This window comes from Etheostoma spectabile, chromosome 1 (assembly GCF_008692095.1).
Source record: "Etheostoma spectabile isolate EspeVRDwgs_2016 chromosome 1, UIUC_Espe_1.0, whole genome shotgun sequence".
NCBI classification, from domain to species: Eukaryota; Metazoa; Chordata; class Actinopteri; order Perciformes; family Percidae; genus Etheostoma; species Etheostoma spectabile.
In genome coordinates, this window is record NC_045733.1 from 20,843,736 (window position 1) to 20,871,192 (window position 27,457).

The following is a 27,457-nucleotide window of genomic DNA, read 5'->3' on the forward strand; positions in this document are numbered from 1 at the left end:
GATGTCATGCTAACATCTGAGAAGCTGGAAAACATCCCGTTTTTGACATTTTTTGCTCGAAAAAATGACTTCAACTGTCAATTTTTTAAATTGTTGCTTCAAAATGGTTGCAGATTAATTAATTGACCATCCAATCAATTGGTTTAGAACTAATTTCATTCTTGGGTTGTCTTGTAAAACCCTCATGGCAGCGAACCCAGGCCATGCCATTTGATGGTCCTGCCATAACACATCATCTCAGGTTTACTTGCGTCTTGATGTTACAATATATGGGGTAAAATAAAAAAATAAAAATGGGTGTGCGTGTTTGACACGCATCTAAAGCCATTGCTGAACGGTGCCCTTTACAGAGGGCAATGGAGAATGAAGAGCAGATAAGCATATCAGTGGGTGAAAAGAGGGTGTGTATGACGTATGTGGGAAAACTGGTGACTGCTGATACCAACATTAGTGATTAATGAGAAAGACGGAGAGTGAGAATGACAGGAAGAGAGAGGGTGACAGAGATAATAGGACTGAGTCAGAGAGAGCAACATATGCATTATGTATAAGTCGTGTTGGACGCTATGTGTGTATGTGTGGTTAAATACTGCAGTCACTACTGTGCGCAAGCCACTTATTATTTAAATGCAAAAACTGTTCTTATCTACATGATGATTTTATTATGTTCATTTTCTGGTAATTTTATTTTTCTACTATATTTCCTTAAGTTAATAAGAATGAATTGAGAGGCATAAAGAAGGTGAACTGAAACACAAAGAAATAGAGACTGAATCAAGATGAGATGTGCAGACAAATTGATTTGTGAATTTATTTTAATCAATTAATCTATGGCTAAAATTCCACTAAATGTCAAACGTCAGTGTAAACTAAGAAAGAGGAAGATAGAAGAACTATGAAATTAAAAACAGTTCAATTAAATGGCTCCTCTCTACACAACACTGAACAGCATTCCTGCGACACTGACATTGTAACGCAATTAATGATTGACCACAAGCTGACTTTTAAAAGTAACACCGACCACATCTTCAAGAAATGTCAACACCACCGGTACTTTCTTCAGAAGCTACAACGACTGCAGGTAAACAAGCCAATACTCCAGTCAGTTCATAACTGTTTCATCCAATCCACCCTCACCTTCAGCGTACTGGCATGGTTTGGTTCCTGGGTAGAGTTGGACAAATGTCCCCTCAACAGAATCATTAAGATCAGGAAGATCACTGGACAACCCCAGACCAATCTCACAATCATATTTGATAAACAGGCCATCAGAAAAGTAAACTCATCATATCGAACCCCACCCATAATCTCAATAACCACCTGTTACCGTCAGGGGGAGATTCCATTCCCTTCCCCTACGATCCAAAGGAACCATGTCCACCTTTGTGCCAGCATCCATCAGACTGTTGAACAAACGATAAGCACCCCACATCCACTGATCCAGACTTCGACCTATTCTCCCTACCCCCCTACTCATACCCTCAGGGTTTTTGGTTTCTCTTAGTATTTTAGTATTTAGCACGGCTGTTACTAATATTATTAACGATGGCTCCATTCCTACTAAGCCATGACAATGAGAAGATGTGACAAGTGAGTCAGCATGCACAAAACCAGGACTCTGAAACCCGGGCAGCTAAATGGAATTCAGCCATCATTCATTGTACTATTGACATCTGTGCTTTTCCTCCTGTGACATCTCAGCATCTCAGGCCTATGGTGCCAATCATGGGCTGATATTATGTTGTCTGTATAGGCCCTAATCATAGGTATAGCAGGCAGCAGTTATTGATCATTTGATCATCTGAATGACATCCTCGTACTCAAAGTCTCCCACTCCAGCCCGAGACATTTAGATTAGGAGACTAATGAGTAGTGGTGCCAGTGGGACGGTCCACTAGATTTATGACGGTGTGGCCTGAAGTTGCCTTTAGGTCAGTTAGTACATCAATATTTTGACATCTGAATGGGGCCTCTGCACGACTGCTCATCCTTGATTTTGGCATAAAAGGACTGGAACATCTCATCCTAAATATTGGTAAATGTTCTTATAATCTGGAGCCAGGAAGGATTTCCTGGGGGAAAGTGTTTTGCAAAATAAGTGTTTTATGTTGCTGGGGGAAGAAAATTAATTGGTTTTGAATAAACAGGAGCAGGGTAGATAGCATGCGCAGCAACAGCCACCATCATGCATGAACAGACGTGTGTGTGTGTGGTGTGTGTGTGTGTGTGTGTGTGTGTGTGTGTGTGTGTGTGTGTGTGTGTGTGTGTGTGTGTGAGGGAGAGAGAGAGAGAAACAGAGAAGGAGAGACCCAGAAAAGAAAAAGAATAAAGGAATAAACTTGCCCAAATAAACGTATACGTTTCAAGGATTCCTTTGTTTTACTTTCACTGTCTGCTAATAATACGCTGCCTAAAAAGTGCTGACTGTGACTAAACCCTACAAATACTAATTTGGCTATTGCAGTAGTTGTGTGTGTGTGTGACATGTGCACAAATCCCATAGCACATTAGATTTCATTAAATATCAATTTATTTGTGTAGACAAGCGCTTCATGTACAAAACTGCAGTCTACCACAGGGCTACAAAGCACTCAAACTCAACACATGATGTCACCTGAAACTCTACGGAGGGTGTTCTGTGCTGTGCATGGTCAGGCTATGAAGCCCAGTATTACATTCCAGTTCAGTATTACATTTTGAATGCAGATGAGACATAAAGTAAAGGCACTTATTTAAAAATCTAAAAAGTTAAGCTGATCTCTTCAAAAGCAGGGAGAATCAACATGTCAATTAGATCAAAAGCTTCCAATCGAGCGCACACACATAAAGACACACCCACCAGGGTGTTAACTCTCTATGCATTGAGATCTCAGCCAGTGTGACTGACTGCTGCTGGTTGCCTGATTAAGACGTCATTATTAAAACTGTGTGTGTGGTCAATTTGACAACAGATGATTGATGTCTGAAGATGAAGGGATTACAGGTCTTACTATTTTACACACACACACACACACACACACACACACACACACACACACCACACACACACACACACACACACACACACACACACACACACACCACACACACACACACACACACACACACACACCACACACCACACACACACACACACACACACACACACACACACACCACAATCACATGAAATCATCATGATGAATTCAGAGACAACAGCATTATCACTGGAAAACTCATGTTACTAGTCTGATATTGTTTTGCCTTTTAGAAGGTAAGGCCTGTGTAAACACTCACTGGCCCAATCCCAAAATCCAGACTCACAGACTCACAGATTTTGGTGCACGTTCCCGCAAAAATTCATAAGGTCTTAGGGTTGTCCCAATGTCGAATTTCAAAGGGCGTGAGGTTGTGAGTACACACTTAACGAGCCCTTTTCGTGAGTCTGCATCGATGCAGACTTCACCAAAGGGAATTACCCACAGTTCAAAGCGTTGTGACATTTCCTGCGGAGACCATAGGAAAATCCGGAAATTACAAAAGGTAAACAACAGCACGCCACACGACCATGGAGCGGAGCGGACAGCCTTGGCCGTGTGGAAAGCAATAAACTTAAAATTAAAATTCCCAAACTGGCCAGTGTCAACATCTGTGTAATTTCGTCGCCAAGGTAACATGTGATCTGGTGAAGTGCTGTCCCAATCCCATTTATACCTATATCTGAGCCCATGGGGCCTCACACACTCACTCAGTAAGTCTGTGAGTCCTTAGTCCTAAAGGATCACTTTGGGATAGGACTACTATGTGCAATTCATGCTTTTAAGGCGGGGGGGGCTCATTTAGGGACAGGGAAGTTATGATAATGCAAAATTAGCATGAAATAGGCCATTGTGCAGGGGGCAATTTTATTGTTTTTCTTTGCAAAAACAGATAAAATACCCCAAATTTACTGTAAGCGTCCAAGGAAGCATAATGCTCAAGTGATTAAAAAAGTACACAATAAAATATGTTTTGTTCTTCCACGGAAATTGACATCCTGGTCCTGTGTGCTTGGTGAGACTCTGGTAGTAGTGTACAGTGCTAAAATACATGTGGGTTGTTCTGAAAGTGTATGAAAGACTATAAACAGAGAGATGGAATTTTTATGTAGGACACTGCAGTATGCAACCAGAGGCATCAGTTTGTCCCTCGCAAATTATTATATCACCCGTTGTAGAATTGACCTTTAAAACGACTTGGCTCTACTTGACGTCAAATGAAAACACCTCTTTTCACTCATCGCTGCAGCCCCCCCCTTCACGCCCCATCTGTGACTGCCTTCGCTTGTGTAATCGCAGGAAAACAGAGGAACAGGGAGGAATGGAAGGAGACTTAGGAGCGAGAGGAAACAGAGAAAAGTAATTAAAACAGAGTGCTGGAGAAAGAGGAGTGTGCTGGCCTGTGACCGATAGATGCAGCTGCATTGAACCGAATACTGTAGTGGGATTAACAGGGGTCTAATGCTCTGAGGAGGCTGGAAATGTGTTTCTGTATATGTGTGTGAGCATGTGCGTGTATAGCCATGGCCATGTATGTTTGGATGTACAATATTTTGGTATCTATTCAAGCGTGTTTGAATGTGAGCACTTGTATGTGCAGTAAGGGAACTAGGGACCAAAAGAACTAGAAAGAAATTTTGCAAGAATAAAAGGAAAGGATTGGGTTTCTACATGAGCTAAAAAAAGACAATGAGATGGAGTGATACAGGTAAACTGTAGTGGACCTGCAGTTTACCTTTTCTGACTATCTCATTCTGTCTGTCACTGAGTGTACAGTGCGTGTAGACGGTTTCCTGCTCCCAAAACCTTTGCTCCACACTCCAGTTCCAGCATTTAAAAAGATCCACCAAACAACGGAGCACTGAATGGCATATTGACCCATTCCACAAAGACAATAACTAATAAAAGACTGGATGATTAATTAATTATGATGAAGAAATGACAAAAAACAATGACACAAACATGTCTTGATGCTAATTATTATACAAATTCTGTGCCAAGCTTAAGGAGATAACCTCTGTGTCCCTACACAGATAACACAAAGCTTTGATGGCAAATTACTTTCTATTTTTACTGAGGCAAAGTACCACTCCATTTGTCATCTACATGCTAATTCCACATTTTCTACTTTGCTTTATGGCAGATAAACAAAGGCTAATGGTTGAAAAAACAAGCTCTCTGAAAGCTGCCAAGGCAGAAGTGCCCAATGCTCTAAATGTGCTAGTTCAATAATACAAAATGTTTAGACATTTTCAATTTGCATTAGAGCCAGATCTGCATTACATTACACAGTTAGACAATCATCATACATGCGTCCGATTCTTTTTATTTTATTAGGAGTCTATCGACATGCTGGCACTTTAAGGTAAATGCTAATGTTAGCATTCTAACATGCTCACAGTAATAAGGCTAGCATTTTAATGTTTGCCGGTATATATTTAACACTTTTTTTGGCTGGCTGGTAGTGGGCAGAGCTTATCAATTAAACCAGTGGCCCAGTGTGATAAGACTTGTTTATTTTCTTTCTTCTTACAGCTGAGGCCGATGGGAATGTCTTTAGCTTTGCAGGTATTTTGGCATAAACCAAAGTATTAGATAAACAGACATTTTGAGCTAAAAATGGCACTAAATGAAAGGTCAGGGGATAAATCATCAAAACAATGAATCCTCAGGGACCATGATTGCCTGTACCATATTTCATGACAATTCATCTAATAGTACCATATTTCAACAGCAAAAACAAAAACAAGTCAACCTCATTGTGATGCTAGAGGAAAGACAGAGAATCACCTAAGCCCGTAGGATCTATCCTCTGGGGACCATGGATGTCTTTACAAAATTGCGTGGCAATCCATCAAATAGTTATCAAAGATTTGAGTCAGGACCAAAGCGGTGGACCAACCGCTCCACAGACTGCCACTGCCATCACTTCTTCCTTGGCCTATGGGCCTAACCTTCCACCAAACAAGTTTAAAAAAAGAATACTTCTAACTGACAGACATTCAAAGAAAAAGGCACATACATTTTTATAAAACTATCTTCATGTTTTTTCTAAAATATTCCCTTGCATCACCCAGTCACCTTATCAACATTCCTACCACTTGCCACCCATCCTACTGGTTTTGGGGTAAGGTGGTTTATTTGTTTCATTTTGCTCCTGCTTGGACGCTCTCTACCATCACACACATTCTGTCTCTGCCAAATCCTTCAATCTCCCTCTGTTTCTCTCTTCTTCCTTACCTCCTCCCCTTCCTTTCTCCTATTTCCCCTCTCTGTGATAAGATAGACTACTGTTCGGCTTGTGCCTCGACCTGCTGAATTTCAAATAGGCCCCTTCAACAAAAACCCAGAGCCACGGCATCCCCTCTCTGCTCTCCCAGAATATTAACTATTCCTGCAGCAGAGAAAACAATGCTGCACCCCAACACCAAAGCTTTGCACATCTGTTTGTTACATTGCAGAAGTGAACAGAGCGGTGGTGTGTTGTCACTCTTTGATCACAAGTTAAATACCTTTGGTTCAACTTGCACACATAACCCTTCTATTGGTGGACAAATTGGACATAGTTCATATGTGGGATACACACAATATGCCTTTTATGGACTGTATTATACAGTAGGTCCCTAGATAATGTAAACATACACATTAAAAGTAATGAAATACTGTGTCATTTTTAAGCTGGGGAATAAAAAAAACATTCTTAGATGTATCTTAGTCAATAATCGGAAACTTTAAACAAATATAAATAAAGTTTGAACAAACATTAAGTTACAGCTATTCATTGTGGTTCCCATTGACCCAGTAAACACATTGCTTCCAATTTCCCCAAAGACATCAGGTTACAGCCCACACATAGACCAACTTAACACCCATTCAGTTTATGTCAGTGGATCCAAACCCAGGACCATCTTGCTCTGAAAAGACAGTACTAACCACTATGCTGTCCCTTAAATTTCAATTCACAAATTGCAATTAGAGCTTGAAAAATCAACACTAAAAAAAACTAACTATTTTAAAAGCATTAAACGTTAACATGAGTGATAAAAAGAACAGAGCAATGCAACAGATAGGTGCTATGAATTGTGGACCAGTACTTCATGAAAGATCTTTTCTCCTCAGTAGCTGCTACGAGTGGCAGGGACTCAGAAAGGAGCGCTACATTCCCTTCACTGACCGAGCCCACTCAGAATGGACCAACGGTCCAAAACCACTTAACCAGAACAGTGATCACTGATAGTTTTTAAAGTCTACATTGTTTAACTCACACACACCTCCAAACACTTAAAAAGAACGGACCCATCTAACTATTTATGTTCTTTTGCCTCAAAGAGGATTAACTGAAGACAAAACTACAGAAATACATATTTTACACCTTGTGGTAAAATGATTTGGTTTATTGAGTGAGTGGTTAATGCAAAAGGGAATACATAAAGACCAGCAGTTTAAAAACTATGACTTGATCTGTACAACATTCTGTTTACCATACAGTGATCATACTGCACGGCTACATGACTGTATCATGGCTGCCCCGATTGAACTGACTCTTGAAAAGACAGGCAGTAGAAAGGAGAGCTGGGACAACAACAAGAAGAGAACAAGGTCAAAAATCTCATTACCTTGCTGATCCAAAACTCAAACTTAGGCCCTTCAGTTGTCAGGAACAAATCTACAGTAGAAAGGACACAGAAACAGAAGGGGGGGAGCAAGTCATTAAGTGATACATCGGTTCATCTGGCAATCATAATCAAACATGGAGCAGGGACTATTGATCTGTAATGAAGAAAATGCGCTCTAGCTGTGAACCTTAGTACTGTCACGGACTTGATGAAATGATTAGAAAAAAGGAGATCAATAAAAAGTCAGTAATTGCTTGGATTGCTTATGAGGACTCAGTTACACAGGAGACATACTCTTTATTGTAAATTATAATCAAGGTTTAGTAGAGCGTCTGTATTATATGTAACTGCTGATGGCAAGAAGTGGTTTCGGAAAAATGCCAATGTTGGCATTTTAATACAGAGACCTGTCAACCGTGACCCGTCATCATGTTTAATGTACAGAGCTACTTGTAAATATCCAGATTATTAAACATCACGTGCTTACTCATACAGCTTATAAGTAAAAATGAATAAATAGAAACAGAACATTGGTGTATAAACTTCACCATTTCAAAGCATGGTTTAGTGATGAGTAGGGCAGACTTTGCTATGTTCTGACCATTCTCTTTCACTCTGCCTCAGATAGGCAGTGGCTGATAAATATACAGGTGGGATTCCTAACGCAATACATATGAATTGGCTTCTCAAAGCAGTAGAAGAAAAACAGGTGAGGAGAAAGAAAAAGGATAGTGGGGGAAACTAAGCTTTTTGGAGACTTCCCCCCCCTGGTAATGCCTGTAGCACGCTCTATTGGAATCCTATAACCTGTGCTTGTACTCCTACTCCTTGTAGTTGAAGCTTTGGCTGCAGGCTGTACTTCTAATGCAGTTTATATGTGTCTCTCTGTGAGAGGGCGTTCACTTTCATCGTCGCCTTCTCTGGACTGTGGTTCTGCTCCAGTAATTGGATATGAAATACATATTGGCATTGATCTTTCTTAGGGCCCTGCTATACTTGCAGTGCTCTGCCTAGGACAAATAATGATAATGTGGGATGAATGAAGGGAAGACAAAAAGAATGAAGGTTGTGTGTAATAATGATGACTACTGTGAAAATCCTGTATATGTTAGTACTGCAGTGGCCACTGCATCTAATCCTGTATTGTGACTCCTTACAAAAGTGCATGAAAAATTTATAAAAAAGATACAAAACTTTGACTGAATGACTCTTTTATTGGCTACATGTCAAACACTGTATTGACTGAACACCGTTCCTATTTGAGTTTACCAATCTGAGCTCCCCTAGTGGATCGCGGATGTGCTCTGAAACGTTATCCCAGGATTCCACTGCAGTCATCCCCAGAACGGAGGAAAATAATCAGCAGAGTAAAATAGCTTTCTCAAGGAGAGTTCCACTCTCCAGGAACATCTTGCCAGCTCATGTAGCGGAGCATCAGGTAGGTATCGTCTTTAAATCTAGGTTTTTCATGCTTCCCACTTTCTCTCCAAAATTCCTGCATTTGTTCTTCCCACTATGGTAGCACCTCCTGACAAACAACACTTCCATCCATTCATTTAGTGTCGAGTAAAGAAAATGTGGATTTGATGTGGTTTCTTTGTTACAGTATTTTACCAGATAAACACTGTATTTACAGTACATCTGTGGCTTAATTGCAGCAACTAAGAGAAGTATAATATTGTATATTATATAAGTTATTATAGAGGATATGTGCCTTTGTGTTTACAAAGGAAAAGATGGTGGTTATATAACCAACTACAGCACCACCAGCTCTGCCAGCCCCCCCCCCCCCCCCCAAAAAACAAAAAAACAAAACTCAAACGCAAAGTTAAGCCACTTTCAAGCTGCTTAATGTGGTAAAACAGTTTAACTTTAAACTGTGTGGACTTGCAGACACGTTACCCACAAAGACTCAGTAATGCAAAGAAGATGACAAATGCATGCATATTTACACACACCACACACACACACACCCACACACACACACACACACAAACAACACCACACACACACACACACACACACACACACACACACACACACACAACACACACACACACACACACACACACACACACACACACACAACACACACACACACACTAATTAGCACACTGTGTATCTGCTTCCCCGTGTTACAGTGTGTTTGAAGTCGCACTGGGTGGTGTGTTGATGAGTTTGGTTAATCTGCCAATCAGGCCTCTTAGACAGAATCCAGCCGTGATTGGCTGATTAGGTGCGATGGCAGTGTGTCAGTGAGAGAGTCATGGGGTAGACGGAGGATCAGAGAGATGCACAAAGAGATCTTCATCGTGTAATCACTTAACATTCTCGCTGTGGGAGCACTTCCTCTCTTCGCTCCTCATCTTACCACTCGCCTTCTCTTTTTACCCAAGTTCACTACTGCCTAACTCTTTTCTCCACTAATTTCTTTCCCTTCAGTCTGAAGGACAGTCCAACTTGAAACTACCCTTTGCCGATTCGTGCCACTGTCAGGAAGTGTATTGAGGGTGTAGATGGAAGACTTGAATGTGAAAAGCCCCCTTGAGCAGGACACTAAACTCCAACCTGTTTCTCTCTTGGGACACTGCACCACACATGGCCCTGATCTCTGATCTATCCTGAGAGAATATGCATTTTAGTAGTTCTGTCAAGGGGATTATGCATATGCAGAAAAGCCAATTCCCTTTGGTAAACTGAGCAATAAGGTATAATGGGATCCTTTTGACATTATCCTCTTCAGTACATTGTCCTTCTCCACTCTCCCCTCCCTTCCTCAGTCCCTGGCAGAAAGAATTTTACACAGTCTCATAAAGAGCTGCTAGCTTGCAGTATAACCCTAACTGCTGCCACCATCACTCACTTTAACACAGCTTTACGGTTCTAGGGACTTTAACTGGGCCGCCAAGGGCCTTTTAGGGACTCATTCAAGTTAAAAGAGATATTACAAAGAGGAACAGAACAAAACAGACCAGAGAAGAATCAAACAGAACAGAACAGAGTGGATTCTAAGTGAAAGTCCTTTGTGTTATTAAAGTAGTTTGTACTGCCTTGCTCCACTTTACTCAGTATGGGTGGGAGAACCTATCCCTTTACAAACTTATAGATATTTCTTCATAATTTAAGTTAGACAAGTACTATGTATTCAATCTCTAGGATAATTAAGGATTTTATTTAGTGGATTTTATTATCATCAACTGATTCTTGAGAAAATTTTGAAATACAGGATTATTGTTCAAGAGGCGATTATGACGTCTTTCAGGTGACATCAAACAGGCACTGTGGCTGTCCCAGTATCATAACAAGCTACCAGTAATCCTGTTAGACCTGTATGATTGGAAGTGACCAGCACAACCATCAAAGCCTGCTAATCCCATCAAACCATAGCTCAGTAGAAAAAGATGAGCGGGTGCGCCGCAGCACTGTTGTGAACAGTCAGTAGGGCTTAAAACATGAGCCTTATTGCCTTGATTATTCTTTCCAAATAATCCTTTGATATTATTTAATTGGCATGATTTTAGGACTATATCTACAACGGGCCACTTGCAACATACAAAACATGTTTGATTTTAGCTTTTAGTTCTTTGGCCACCACAGGGAATTAGATTTGAATTTAAAATGGTATTGAATACTTTGAAAGCTAAGTTCCCACCACAAGACTTTCAAAGTGACCAGTTCGCTGCACTGTTCACACACTAAACAACTTTCTGTCTCGTTTTCATATTACCTGACTGACCAGCAACAGGGGCTCGCACACTTCTAGATCTTTCGCCCGGAGGACTCCCCTGAATCTAGTCTCCAAACTACGTTATGTCACAAAAACAGACATGCAAAGTGACACGGGACATGACGCAATATCATAAAATAAAACAGGATTTTTGAATGTTTTGCCAGATCAAGCCCTTCAAGTTGTTGGTGACTGATTTGCAACCATAAAATGAGAAAGAAAAAAAGATCAGACTGAGCTCTTTTAGGGGGGGGGGGGTTGCCACTGGCACATGTTCACAAATAGCCTGTTTCCACAGATCTTTATTATTTTGTATGTTTTCTCTATGTGAAAAAACAACTTTGGTCCATGTTGCAAATGCAACACGTTCAGTAAGGTTATATGCGACCCTTCCCCTGGTTTTCCCACAGCTCATGTCTTGCTCTCTCATTGGCTGTAGCTTTTCTCACAAAGTATAATGTTTATTGCACACATGAACCATGACAAAACAAAACAAATAGCCAGTACCAAACATAGATATTTTTTGGTTCCTATAGCACATTAGGCATCACCACAAGCCTTAGACATAGAGGCTTTAATGAAGAAGTCAAGAACTCAAGATCATTTTATAACAATTTATCGAGCAGGCCTACGTAAAATCAGGGCTAAAGTCCTGAAGAGGGCACTTGCCATAAGGTGTGATTTGGACTATTGACTAGCTATATCTGTACATCTTCAGGTAGGGCTTTGATTATCAAAAAACCTCTCAACACAAAGTCCTAATACAAATTCATTTAATACAATGTACTTTTATTCAATTCTTTGCTATAATTTGAATACTCTGTGCATCACTTTGTACCAAATTGTCTTTAATGCTCTTACAGTTAAGCTTTATATCTATTGCTTAGATTAGTGGCATCTTTTGATCTTTTTATTCATTGTGTTTGGATAGGTGGTGGGTTTGAAAATTCACTTGGTGTTGTTTACAGCTGCTACTGTATGTATGTATGTATGTATGTTCAGAATGCTCCACCACACGTTGACTTTTATTCATCACTTTTAGGTTTACACGTAATCTGCAGGCATCAAAACCTACAACGACTCAACAGCACCCCCAGTCTGGCACTCGGCACTATGAGCACATTCAAAGCATAAGCTAATAGAGCTGTCACTCCACCACTTGGGAAAGATGCATCCATAATTGAGGTATATAAATGTGTTTGTGTGTGGGAGGGTGGGGTTGCGTAAGAGCAACAGGGATTCAGAGCTCTAAGTGGTATGTCATGTCGCCGGATAATTAAAGATATGCCAACTGTGAAGGCTAGAGCAACGCCTATGCCAGGCATAAAAAGCACATGGAAGAGGGAGACTGAGAGAAAGTCTACTAGATGCTAAGGCCATCCAGTTTTTAAGGTGTGTCTGATCACACAGGCGTACAAAACTAATCAGTACAACGCAAAAGCATGCTAATCCTGTAATTGCAAAAGAGGCAATCTATAATCCCTTTATTATTTCCTCTGCATTCCTCTGCTCTCGCACACTCTTTTAGATTTTTCTGTTTCGTTAAATTGTCTCTTCTAGGCAAATTACACTTCAAAAAGCACACTGTCACACCCACATGAACGAGTACTTGATGAGCAATCTGCATAAACACACATATACCCGCCCCCACACCGCACGGATGATTTCAGCACATTATTTAAATATCTGTGTGTGCATCTGCGTGAGAATTTCTTTGTCATTGGCTTGCGATCCAACCAATCATCTTCAATCAGCCAGCCTTTCACACTAATAGAATAATTGCAAGTGTGTCTGTTGTCAATAACAGGGTGTTGAGAGCAACAACTGTCATAGCTCATAAGTATTTAAAACAACCAGCACAACAATGTAAACTGTAGCACAGGCCAGCATGCTGCTGAACTGGGGAGGTACAGCACGTCTCGGTTTTTGTTGGGACAAATATCAGCATGCCACTCAAAGGTTTGATTGGCTCTATGCTGTTTCTATTACAGTAGGACACAAGTGTTTACTGTGTGTCTGACGCATGTTGGCACCAAAATGTTCAATGTACCTTGTGGATTAAAACATCTGCAACCACATGAGAGATAGTGGGCTGGGGAATGTTTTTTTGGTGAATTGTTTTTAAAGATATGTTAAGACTAACACTGTTTGTGTGCACAAAACCACGCGTAATGCGTTGTTATCAACTGGTTTTGCAAACAATGGCTAACCTGACTAGAACAAAAGAAAACAATAAAAATCCGACATGTAAATGGAACGCATTCAACTTGGTTGTGACGTCATTGCCAGCTCTGAGTTCTGAGTTAAATGGAACACATTTTTAGCAGATGGGCCATGTAGTACATGTCAAATCAGTTATTTATAGTTTTTATGTCATTAAACATATTTTTGTTATCACACTGATGTTTGTTGAAATGTTTTTTTTTGACAAGTCTGGTTTTTATCAGTCATGTGATGTAATATAAACGTCATGATTGCAGCTGTGACTCACTAGTGAATGGTCATTTGGGAGGAAATTGAGACACGTCATCCATCTTTATATACAGTCTGTGACTCATCCATTCTAGAGCTCTGCAGCCTGTTGCAGCTGCTTAACGTAGGTTAGATCATACATTTGAGTATAAAATCTACACAACAGTTGTTACATTGATTGTGATGTTTCATGCAGTGCAGCATTCAAGTAACGGGAGTGAAAGACACAGACAATAAGAGACCTAAAACAGACTGGTTACTTTTCAAAAGACTAGAATATAAAGAATGCTTTGATGTGTGAACATATTATAGAAATGTGACTTCATCCATCTAAGTATGGCCATAAACCTTACTAAAAAACAACATTGACATAAGTCTCTGGAAAACCTATACGAGATTCTGCCAAAGTGGATCCTTCTTCACAGTAAGTTAATGTAACATATTGGTGCCAGTGGCAGTCTAATGTGAAAGCAGCATAAAATCACACTATCTTTTGCAAGTAATGGTAACTGTACAGTGCAATACTGAGCGTGCATATCATCATAAATGTAAAGTGATGTTTGTCACAGACAATTATGCTCTCAATGTAGCCGTGGTATCAAAGAACCTATTCCTCCTGCTCAGTCATTAGTCTTTCCCATCTTTCTAGCCGTTCCAGCATGACAGCAGTTGATAAGGAACGACTTGCACCTGCTCAGGGGGAGGTGTACATTTTAAGTTCAATCTTGACTTTATGTTGTGACTAAGCTGTCCTAGGGATGTGAATCTTCACTGGTCTCACGATTAAATTACAATTATCCTGTCAATGATTCGTTCCAAATCAATATCACGATGCATCAGCTCCTCAATACTATACATCGCTACATATGGTTTGCATCAACAAATTCAAGCAGTCAGATATTTACAAATGCCCCTTTTTGTTGTTTCTGCTATTATAAAAGACACCCCCTGACTGTAGCGGAGTCTGAACACAGCAGACAAAAGGCAACAAAAAAAAGCAGCGACCAGAAACTTAACCAGTTAGGTAGGCAATAATTGATTGTGGTCTGTCACTGAATTGATGCAGAATCCTTCAGGTCAACGATTCATTTTAACAGCCTTGAGCTGTACTGTACAAACTGTTTTTACTCAATTTTAGGGTAACTCCTGCTAATCTACGTTTGAAGTTACACATCGATGATGCAACAGGTGTGAGATTTGCCACAACCCCATTTCAATGGATTAAGAGAGCTAGATGACACGATAGAGGGGAAAAGCATGAAAGAAATACACAGCTCCCCTAAAGAAATAAAGTGGAAATGAAACTTGAAGGGTGCTCTTTATCAGACCCAGGTCATTTCAAGTAATCTGACCGCATGAGACTGGAGTCAATTGTTTGTTCTCTGTATCCATTCAGGAAGAAAATTAAAACGACTGGGGACATTTTTTTACCCACACTTTTCTATCACAGAACTTGCTGCAAGCCTGTGATGTCTGTTTCGAAATCTTCAAACTGGAATGTAAACTGGTAATTTAAGCTGACACGTGGTAATTAAAAAAGTGAACTAAAGTGAGTTAATCCAAGTTGATACTCAGGTTTAGACTGAGAAGCGGAGAGAAGTAGAGCGCGGGGAGATGAGCGGTCCTTGAGTTATTCATAGCCTCTCCATCAGATTTGTTAAGGGGATTGGAAGCAATTTAAAGGCCTCCGCTGACTGTTTGACTCGAGCAGCATTATGTCTCTCTATTCCATTATGTTGAGCCGCAGTGTGGGGATAAAGACCAGGCTTCCTATTAGCCTCTGTATAAACAGATAGGGTGATGCTAGGCGGGTGCTAAACCTCAACAGAGAAGGACAACTCTGACATTGAGGAGAATATAGACATCAGGAGGTGGGAACCTATACGATCTTCTCCTATCTGTTTCTCTATGCACACATAAAGCCCCTTAGCTGTCATACGCTGTAGACCAGGACTATAGCGCTGCTGCTGCGGATCAAGAGGTGTTACTTGAGTCAGTGAACAGTGAGCTGAGAACAGTCACAGGTCTGTTACTCAAAAACCAAATGTATCAGAAAGGATCTCCATCCATATTTGCATGCTTATCAACACATATCACTTGACCATTTGTACAGACACTGGGCATGCACGTGCCTGTGTGAACAAGCAGCAGAATGTCTGGGGTTGAAAATCATGGATCCATAAATTGATGGAGAAAGAACAACAAAAGTAAGACCTACCTAAACAATAAGCCCGACTGAGGTGCGTTGTCGTTTCCAAAGGTTTCTAAAGGTCTGTTTTAGGGGCTCAGAAACACCGGGGTGGTGTGGACGCAAAGTGTTAACGTAGCAAAAGAAATGCATTTTTTAAACCAAATCGTATTGATGTGAATGTACCTTTATACTCCACATTTATATCAGAAAGGTTTGTCAACACGGAGAAAGCCAGACCTTTATGGAAATTAAGAAAACACTGGTGTGTTTAATGGAGCTGTCAGGTCTCCGTTAGGCCCGGTACTGACTCCCAAGAAAAGTCAGGTCACTGAGTCATCGTGGCCTATATTCTGTACACATTCACTCGGTTTATGCCCACAACCTTTAAACAAGATACACTGTACATGATGTATGGTTGTGGAGTTCCATGACAGCAGAAGGCCCTGATAAGACAGAGCATGTTTTAGCAGTCTGGGGTGGGTTTTCGTCTTTTTTTTTTTTTTTTAATGAGAGTGAAGCATTGCTAGAAGCAAGCTCTATGCCCCTTGCGTTTTTAGAGGAGCGCCCTGACAACTTCAGTTGAAAAACACATTTACTCAAGAGCAGAAAAGCACCCCACGTCATTTCACTTCCCAGCAAAATAACAGTTGGCTGAGGATAGGAGATTCAATGGTTGCCTAGCAAGAAGAGCAAAAATATGCAAGGAGCATCGCTCTTTCTAATCTTCAACACAAAAGGCAGTGGGTTGCGAAAGAGGAAACCTCTGGTGCTGAAAAATGAAGACAACGCGTGAGAGCCAAAAACTGCAGTTCATCGAGTGGCCATTTGAGGCTGGCTCCAAAAGGGAGTCAATAGACCCCCTATCTTAAAATGGCCAACTTTACAGCAGAAATAAACATGTTTACAGCCTGGAAAAATATATGGGTTTGGTTTCTATGGCTGAGTTCCCCCTTCATGACAACTGTGTGTTTAAATTATATTTAGGTTTAAAGTTCTGCATAATTAAAGGCGTTCCATTTTTAGTGACAGGTGGGCTTTGTTCACAGGAGCCGAGAATGGACTTTATTCAGCCTGCCTCAGCTCCATCTACGCTCCACCTCTGTCTCTTTTGGATTAGCCAAAGTCAGGCACCGCCAAGATGGCGTCGGACGGAGACCCCAGGATCCGCTCTTTTTGAGCTTAATTTTATTTTTTTAGAAATCTATGGGTGACATCATGGAGACTACATCCATATTTTATACAGTCTACGGTTGTGCGTTGCATTACACAACCTGCAAACGCGGTCTGTGTGATGAGAGAGGATAGCTGCAGGGATGAGAGAGGACATGACCGCTAGTGAAGAAAGCTAGATTATTGATTCCACTCTGCTGGATAGTGCCGGGACTATATATCAGTTTATTGCATGACTCCTTTCATAACTGAACTCGTGTCTCTGTCTTACAGACATTGGATGCATTTTTAACAGTTGTTCTGTGCCATTCTGCAAAATTTACAACAGTGAGCCTTGGATTTCTGCAAATTTTGAAAAAACAATCAGCAATGTCCTGGATTGCTGAAATAATATATAGGCAACTAAACTAATGCAGCCCCCACTGTTTATTCATTATTAAAATACAGAGTATGATGACAACATCATTAATTATTTCAATTAAGGATGAAAAACTGACGAGGGAAACTTTTTTTTTTTACTTTTAAACTTCCCTTCTTCTTCTCTTGCCTAAAAACTTTTTTTCCTCCTAATCCTCCTCCAGACTCCAATATCCAATCCCAGGCCATGCTTTCTTTAGACTTGAGAGGCAATCTGAGGCCAACAACAACAACAACAACAACAACTACAACAGTAACAGCAGAGGCAGTGTTACACCCCCTCCTTGTACCTGTAAAAGGCCTTGCAGCAGCAGTAGCGGAGCGGTTTGTCCAGGCTGCAGTGCAGAGGGGATGTGACAGCTAGCACCGCGGCTGCTGCATTAGTGTCTGATATGCTGTGTGTGCTTGTGCATGTGTACTGTCACCTCACTCATCACCACGCTCCAAGCCATTAGGGTTATGGCCGCCTGTGCGTGTATTGGTGGAGCAACAGAAAGTGAAATGCGTAGGAGAAAATGATGGTGTGCAACATAAGAGGATGAGGGCAGAGCAGGGAAGAGGGACCAACAAAGAAGAGGGAAAAGAGAAAGAGAGTTAGAGAAACAGTGTGATAAAGTGATAGAAAGAAAGAGAGACAGAGGTGATCCTCTTGTTTCGTCATGTCTCTGATGCCCCTGAGCAGGTTATTTGTTAGCCAGTTGCTCAGTAAACAAGCTTTGACTCCTATCCCCCTCTGGCTGTCAAGGCGCACACACGCCACCCACACGCACACACACACGCACCACCACACACACACACACACACACACCACACACCACACACACACACACACACACACACACACACACACACACACACACACACACACAACACACACACACACACACACACACGCTCTATTCCCCTGGGGGTGCTGGGGAGATGGGCTCAAGGAAGGCCACCTTGCCGTTAGATCTCATTGCTCTGTTTACGGGACTTAGGAAGACAAATGTCCACTTTGTGTGTGTGTGTGTGTCTGTTGGAGTTTGAATAAGGCTGACAGTAATGAGGCAAAATGAGAAGGATGCAAGCATAAAGTGTGTGCACTTGCTTGTTTTTGTGTTTGTGTGTCCGTTGTATATGTGTCCATAGCCCTGCCACATAAGCCCTCCTGCAGCCTATCAGTCAAGCCCCCCGTGTTCGTCTGCATGCATCGATTTGTTCCCTCTGTCTTTAACCCTTGGACTGGTCCATGCCTCTGCTGGGCAGAGAGAGGGCCGTTGGTATTCTGGAGGAAATGTCACAGCCGTCACCACTGAAACACATACTAACTACAGACAGTGGGAGGTAATGTTTCCTCCTCGCTGAGAGTGAGGCAATAAGGTTAGTCTGAAAATATGTACGCCTTCAAGTCCAATCTATTTATGCAATCTGTTGATTGTTACAAAGTGCTTCAGATGGCAAATACAATTAAGTTACTTGCAATATTTGAAGAAATATGGTCAAAAGACATTCTGCTAAGACCAAAACTACAAACTTATTTTCAAATCAAATTATTATTATGGTCCTGAACTATATGTTTCAGCAAACTTAAGAGAAGTCAGAGGTCGCCCTTGAAGTAGATAGATTTAAAAACATCCAAGAAGATAAAAAGTTGAGCAAACTACAGTATGTGAACTAGGAGAAGCTGAGAACTAATCACATTTCCTTCATTATTGTCCGTATGATGAGTTAAGAACACCAATCTTACATGAAATGTCCGTCCAAAATCCTGAAATGTTCTGGTGCATGGATGATGACCGATGATGAGGACAGACAGTAAGCCCCCTGCAACTTTGGACAAAGAACCCACAATGTCAACATCTGCTACAGGTCTCTTGTACCTGCAGGTTTCAGAATCAGAAATACAAAACTTTATATTTAAGGATATTTAAAATATGATCCTGATTCTGTGAAGCTGATATCCCCAGGAAGATCATCCCAAAGCAGTAGAGCCCTAAAAGCAAAAGCCTGCTCACCTTTAACCTGTCACAGTGGTTCAAGAATAGCTTGAAGGTGCCAGAAAAGCTCGGGCTGCAAAGGCCACAGGTTCACAAGGAATTAACAGATACCGGTACTTTTAGGCTTTCCAGTCTATGCAGAGCCTAAAGTAATCAGTAAAACCATTGTAGTTCCAATCTAACATGATCTTAGCATTCTGAATAATTGCACTTTTCCAAGATAGGTAAAAGGGCCAGAACAGCAGTGAGGGCAACATCTTCTATTTTTTAAGCTTTTCAGTATGTTTCTCAAAATGTATAGTAAAATCCACAATGTCAGAGTGTCCTTTTTTAGAGGTATGAGAGGGAACTGTGTGGGGTTGAAGCCAAATCTTCACTGGCCACCTCCATTGATATGTGGCCCTGTCCCTTTGCTAGCAAGGAACCATTGGACTGTGAAACGAGCTTTTTCAAACTTGGCCAAAGCCCACAAAGACGATTTACTTTACTGTCAAGAGAAGAAGGAGCAGGAGAAAACCTTAAAAAACTTATGGGGTGAAATAAATTTGTACTGCTACCTTGTCCGCTGAGAGAAAACCAGGTAAGCTGTGCCATCACACACACACACTCCACTTGTTAATGCAGTGAAATATGATAATAAACTAAATTCCCCCTCAGTTCAAATGTCTCACAGAGGCTGAGAAGGTTGGAACTTCCTCTTCAAAGATGCTTTTCTCTATCAGGGATTTTTTTCAGAGGCTTCAACACCGCTGGCTTGGTAATTTTGTCACAACACTTTCAATACAGAATGATGTCTGTCAGTGTCATGGCAACCACACAGAAGTATATACATATACGTACACCATCAATACCACACACAAGCAGTTACCATTGTAATCTGCTGTGTACCACTTACTCAAACACATACTGTAACACACACACATACACACACACACTCTCTCTCTCTCTCTCTGCAGAATAAATCCGACTCAAAGCCAATATGTAGTCCTAACTCCACACTATGTAACTTTCACCCCAATCTATCAAAACAGCTCATTCAAAAACATGGCATAACACACCAGCGTAGAATGTAGCAATGCTATTCTCGGAGGAAATAATCTCATAAAACCATTACAGGGAACAACGTAGGTGCAGTTGCTATGGGAGGATTATGGCCAAACCCTCTCACACTCTCACACTCTCACACACACACACACACACACACACACACACACCACACACACACACACACACACACACCACACACACACACACACCACACACACACACACCCCACACACAACACACACACACACACACACACACACACACACACACACACACCACACACACACACACACACCACACACACACACACACACACCACACACCCACCACACACCACCACACAACTATTTTGCTCACTTTCTCTATGCCGCACATGTGTGCGTGTGTAAATAGAAGCTGCTCACGGAACTACTGTAACAAGCATAGAATAGCTCATTTCACGGACTGGAACAAAGTGTGTGTGCGTGTTTTTGTGTTTGTGCGTGTGATTGTGTGTGTATACAGGACGTGCATCAGTGTAGTGTGCCAACATCTAGAGTGACATGCATTGTATATTGTATAAAAACAAGTCTGTGTGTGTCTATTTGTGTAAACCCATTACTTGTACATAGGGCACATTACATATTAAGATTGTTAACAACAATGCAGATATCCAGTAAACCTGAAGTACTCCAGCCTGGGAGGACCCTGTTTGTGCCTTACAGTAAAACATTGTTTGTATAAAATGTTATTGTCAATGATTGCGTTATTTTTGCAGTCTACACAGCATTCTGTAAAGTGTCAATCAAAAGGTGCATTTATAAAACATACTGCATATTTCTGTCCTTATGGTACACACAGTTTTAGTTGTGAATCTAGACTGATTTTTAAGCATCTGGAACCTGCGACGCACAAGCATACATGTGATGCATGTTGTATTTTATTTTATTAATCAAATTGTTTTAAAATCTAATTCAACAGGTAATTACTGACAATCTGAGACCGAAACAGTTGCCTCTTCCTGGTAATGAACCAGTATTTTGTCTCTTGGAAAGCCGCTATAAAATTGAATCTAAACAATCTCTACCACATCATGTTGCTCACAACAGCCACACGTCGTCCTGTATTGTAATTAAAAATGTGGAGCTCCAGAAGGTACTTTGGCCAGACTCGTTAAAAAGAAGACGATGCAGCTGTTGCCCCCGGTTACCAGGTGTTTCGCATGGAGACACCCGGGAGGGAGTTAATAGCGGTGAGAGAAATGTTATGGTATCTTCTAAAAACTGTAGAATGATGAATTAGAACAATACAGGTTGCTGTGGTTACTTCGCCACGGTCTTCTGCTTGATGCACAACATTTAACCCGGGGATCGCCATGCGTAGTTGGGCCTCGACAGTGTGCAACATCACTCCAGTAAGAAACTGCTGATGGGACAGATATTAAATTGGCATTTCTAATTAAAACTAAATGAAAAGTAGAGCTGAGTGTGTTGGGAATGGCATTCATTTTACAGGTATTTGGACAAATACCTATCCATCTTGTAGATGTTAAGATATTTTACTGGATATGTATTAAAAAAAAAAAAAATGCTATAGGAAATGTCAGACGATCACCAAGCCTCATGAATCCAACATTAAAATAAAAGTTAAATATTTCAGTCTGGACTAAAGTGACATTGCCATGATGCAGTCAGTCTGTATGAAGACGGCTGTGAATATGATCACTAGGGCAAGTTGACTCTGATCAAATCAGAGATGATTTCTTTTTACAAATACCTCAGTGCAGGTTGTCAAAAATGAACAGAAATGACTCGTTAATATTCAGAACTGGCCTTTGTACATGTTCATGTACAGTTTACTTCTTGACAAGGGGATTTTTTTTGCTACACGGGTGGACAGTGTCACCGCAAGCTACGGTCACAGTGCTGTGCGAATCAGAGAGGAAATGTTCTGCCTCGTTTATTCTTACGATTCATTTATCTGCAAAAACAGCGCCTTTTTCGCCCATGTGACGCTGCGCCAGCTTCCCTGGAGGCGGAAATGCTACGAACGACACACCTCAAAGGGCCGGCGCATTGCACCGTGCCAGTCAAATCACCCCAGATCTTTATAAAACGGGAAAGTTAGAATGTGAAGACAGCAGTGAATGCAACGGACGTGTTAATGAAGGTGTAGGCTACGTGTGGCTGTGGGTGCTGAGGGTTTAGCACTGGGATTTTTTCCGCTGTGTTTTGGTAGAGAAGGAATTTGTAGACTGAAAAGACAGTCGTTTACATATTTGAATAATCCCAAATCAATTGTTTTGTTTTAGCACTCTATTCACACTACACCAGCTTTATCCTCCACTGGAAAAAAAAAAGCTTTTTAAATGCTCGCCCCAGTAGCTTGGAAGGAAGGGAAAACTTTACTTTTCACTTGCCCATTATTCAAGGTCTGTGTCAAGGTCTGTTCAGCTACTAACAGTTAAATATTAAGATTTGCTCTGCAATCTTTCATTTTGGATCAATATAGTTATAGTTAATCATAACGCAGATGCTCTTATGGACATATCTTTGTTTCTTTTGGAAGACAGCTGTACAAGTATGTAGTACAGTTGTTTCATCAAGAGTCTTACTGCATCAGGAAATAAATGCTTTAGTGATTCAGGTTGCATGTCTGATGGGGCTTCATCTATGAGCCGGTTTGCTGGGTTACTCATTTTCATGGTGGCACATCATTTACTTTAGCTCTGAACTACGTTTATACATTCACCTGGAATTATTGGATGAAGGAAATTGAAAAATAGAAAGTAAACTCACAGATTACCTGAAGAGAAAAACAAGTAGAAGGAACGCAAAATAGCATTAGCATTATTAAAGAAAGGAATTGCCATCACTATTATCTAAAAATCCTGCGATATCCTTCCTGCCTGGGTGAAAGTACCCCGATCACTGAAACGGCTGAGAGTGCCTCACTCTGCCATCCAAATGCAAACTTAATCCTTGTATAATCAATTATACAAGAACCCCCCCAACACACACACACACACCACACACCACACACACACACACACACACACACACACACACACACACACACACACACACACACACACAATTAGTCAGACAATCAACAAGCCACTTCGACACAGAGCTAGTTTAATTGGATGCTGCACAGAGTATTACCATGCTCGTTGCCTAGCAATGGGTCCTTCTGCCGTATTGCTGTCTTTGTGCATGTTTTTTCTCCCCAAAATGGCATCAATAATTACTTTGCAATTACTACCTTTTCCCTCAAACAACTTCCTATCGCGCTCCTCCTCGCTTCCTGCCCAGCTCTTTCTGATTTATCAAGATACAGAAGATATGGCCCCTGTGGGTTACCGTGATCCTCAACTGGAGACAGATCCAATATGGCTGAATACTGTATACCATTTAACTGATAACGACATCTCCTGTTGTTATTTGGCTTGGATGACTACGGACGCTTTAAGGGCTAATAAAGCACCTGCTTACATCAGCAGTGTATTGTATGAATCTGAACAGCTCCTGGCTGTCCTGCACAAGCCATTATCCTGCTAATTAGTTGCCACTGTGGTTAGATGTAACCAGAACAGAACAACTATGACTATAAAGCCAGCACAATGCTAAATGATATCTTTACTTTTGTGGTGCAAAGAAAATAGCAACATACTGTACATATCACTGTTTCTAGGTTTCTAACTATTAGACCTTGGCTTGAGGTATTTGGGTCAACATTTTGAAGACATGGGTGGTTTCCTCTCCCAGTGGATCTGTGCAAAGGGGAGCAAGCCGTTTTCCTGTCTTGCCTTACCCTACTAACTCCAGACACTGTGTATATATGATTGACTGAAGTACAAAAATCTTACAATGATCTGAAAAAACATCAACTTCCTTTAAGAAACCTGAATCCCTGATGTGTGAGGACAGAGACAAAATAACTGGGAAACAAAGGAGCATGAACCCAAAGCGGTTATGAATGCGTTGCTGTTAGAAACACTGGCTGGAGGAGGATGATAGTAAGAAAAGAGATTACGGACCATATGCAGGATGTCGCCGCCAGGTTGGTTGGCTGCAGAGTGCAATAAGCGGTCTAAATGAGGCCTTGACACCAGCCAGGAAACAATTCCAGACTCTTTTTTTTTTTTTCTCTGGCTGTGCTGATGTAGGGAGGCAAGCCAATACACTACCATGCTATGACATTGGACTGAGATTTGAGTCGTGACACGGCCCAGAAACAACCCTCATTTGCCTTGGACCACACTAACAAAAGACCTCACTGTATTACTGTACAGGTAGGTGAACGAGGGGGCACTTAGGGCTTCAAACATGAAAACCTATTCTGTGTTTTCACGTGTTTCTGCCCATTGTACTAGGACATTTTATTAGATTAGTAGATCTAATTAGTCTTTTCTTTGTACAGTATTGTTTAGCAAACTTATAAAGATGATACATGTAAGACTTGTGATTCCCCACTAGCCAAAGGACCAGCCAAAGATTAACCAGAATTTTTTGTTAACAATGAATTTATCATTAACTATGCACCCCACAAGTATCTACCAGATCCTTTGAGGCCTCTTTGCAATTCAACTACATTTTAAAACTTTTAAATTTTCCCCTGTGTACGCAATTTGCATTTTAAAGAGTTTCGCACATATTCCCCGCAGTAGCTCCACTCTGCGTGTCTTAACAAAGATGAATTAAGATTAATGTACATTCATACCCTCCTTTTATACTCATTAATATTAAACGATTTTAAGGCACCTTTAACCACTCTGAGTGAAACAATTATGTGGCTAGAGCTGCCTGAAATAACATTTGGCAAAGATCGGCCAAAACCTTAAACACTGGAAGACTAGATACCTAGAGGGTAAATAAAAAATGCAAATAAAACATGATGAGGACAGTATCATAGAAACAGCCTTGCTGATGTCGGCTGTGAACAGTTACAAAGTGATATACAGGGCTACCTAGTCAAATATACTGGGTGGCCAAATTATTAGGCATCCCTTGCTACATCCAATGTAATATAATACAACAGGCCTGGAATGGGTGTAATCTTTAAGAAGCTTATCGTGTTCAGTCTAAGCTGAGACTGAGAAGTTGACTGAAGTCTATATGGTCAATAAATGGTGCCAATATATACTACATTAATGTAGACAGTGGTCGAAACATTAGAGAACTTAACTATGCAAGCGAGCACATTCTTAATAACATAAAGACAATTTAAAATTGGAATCACATCAATGTCAGTTTAAAAGCTTCCAACTCTAATTTATCTTAAACTGGGTAACTAGTGACACCCAGATTGTCTTTAAAACGCTCTCTCTCTCCTTAAGCCACACTGTAATGCTCCAGCTGGTACTGCTTAGAGTAGCAGGTGGTCACAGCAGACAGTGAGCTGAGCCATGCTGAAGTCACCGCCTTGCTCATCCCCCTCCCATAGTTCATCTGCCCTTTATCTTTCCTTCCATCCTTTTATTTCACTCCATTTGTCCAACCATTTATCCTCTCCGACTCTTTTTCTCACTCTTTCCATCTGCATGGCCTCTCAGACAGCGGCAGCCAACGAGTCTGACATGGACCAGATGTACAGTGGGTTGTTTTTTTTCCCCCTACTGGTTCTGCTTATCACGCTCTGTGGTTACTGCAGCCCATTCACCCCACAAATAACTGAACACAGCTGAACACACACTTAAGAGGTCACAAGGATCTAATGATCACTGTCCTTTTGCGTACGTATGGGAGTGTGTGCGTGCGTGTGCGTGCGTGAGTGTGTCAGGGTCTTTCAAATGAGTGAAAAACAGGCTGACATGCAAGCCTTCACCCTGTCGGATGGTTTATAGCAGTAAAACTAATGCCCCCCCCTAAATAAATAAACAAATTAAAATAAAACAAACATTGCTTCCAGGAATTAGTGAAGTCTGCCACAAAAAGTGAAAGTTTTTTGGCTTTCTCCTTATCCCTAAACAGATTAAATATGAATTAAATTCTGCTGTGGTTAAACTGTGACAGTCCTAAAACCACACAGCACAAAAAGATACCTGCAGTGAGTATGACATGACTAAATCCTCACTGATTACCTTAAACATGAGGATTAGTTTCCACGGGGAGGGGGGGGGGAATCCTCCCTTAAGTCTAAGTGACAGCGCTACACATAGTGGGCAAAAGGACAGGACTGAGATGCTGTAAAACAAGAACGAGGTGATTTCTCCATTCACTGGTGAAGAAAATGGCTATTCCATTCTCTCTTAGTCAACTTGAAAATTGGTGGAATTGAATGTAGGAAGGTTTTGGTCTCCTGCAGTTTCCTCAGGGGAAATGTTGTGGAAGACATTTTACAACTACACTATCTCATCATCCTATGAGTTTTTGAGAAATGTTGCAAGCAAGAAAAGATGTCCTCGTTGGCCTGGAAATGATTCCTAAAGCCGGCGGCATGAGAACATGTGTTGTTAATCCTCTTCTACATACGGTATATTTAGATTTTTGTAAATAAACTGATCACATGGGTCGTATGTCTCCAGGCACCCAGAGGTTTTCAGCTGCATGAAGACATCACTGCAAATTCTCAGTAGCAGGTTTTCTTGTGACATTGACAGCTCGGATGCTTCAGGTAACAGAACATGAAGAGGAAACTGGGAAGGAATTGCAAATTAGTTATATTATTATTAGTATGAGTGATTGGACTGAAATCTGTGTTTTAAAAGTATGCTATCCACACAGATTTTTGGTGTATGTATTTTTTCAACTAATTGTCAGGATTTTAATAACACAAATAGCCAGAAATACTGCCCAATGCATATAGTATTGTTTATCAGGATGGGGAGGAAGTCTCGACTT

General features: G+C 41.0%; 1 protein-coding gene and 1 long non-coding RNA gene across 3 annotated transcripts in view; one reads left to right on the forward strand and one right to left on the reverse strand.

The window, feature by feature from the left end:
* Positions 1-27,457, reverse strand: part of itfg1 (integrin alpha FG-GAP repeat containing 1) — a 143,446-nt gene that overhangs the window by 109,707 nt on the left and 6,282 nt on the right. For both annotated transcript variants that reach the window (XR_004332841.1, XM_032521774.1), the window contains exon 7: positions 7,634-7,683. Coding sequence is in view for 1 of the 2 variants with exons in the window: in XM_032521774.1 (XP_032377665.1) it covers positions 7,634-7,683 (50 nt within the window). In the remaining variant the exon portion in view is untranslated. The remainder of the gene's footprint in view (positions 1-7,633; positions 7,684-27,457) is intronic.
* LOC116693100 (uncharacterized) lies at positions 1,625-15,620 on the forward strand. Its single transcript, XR_004332846.1, has 3 exons — positions 1,625-1,689; positions 12,546-12,557; positions 15,610-15,620. It is a non-coding gene; the product is annotated as an uncharacterized LOC116693100 (long non-coding RNA).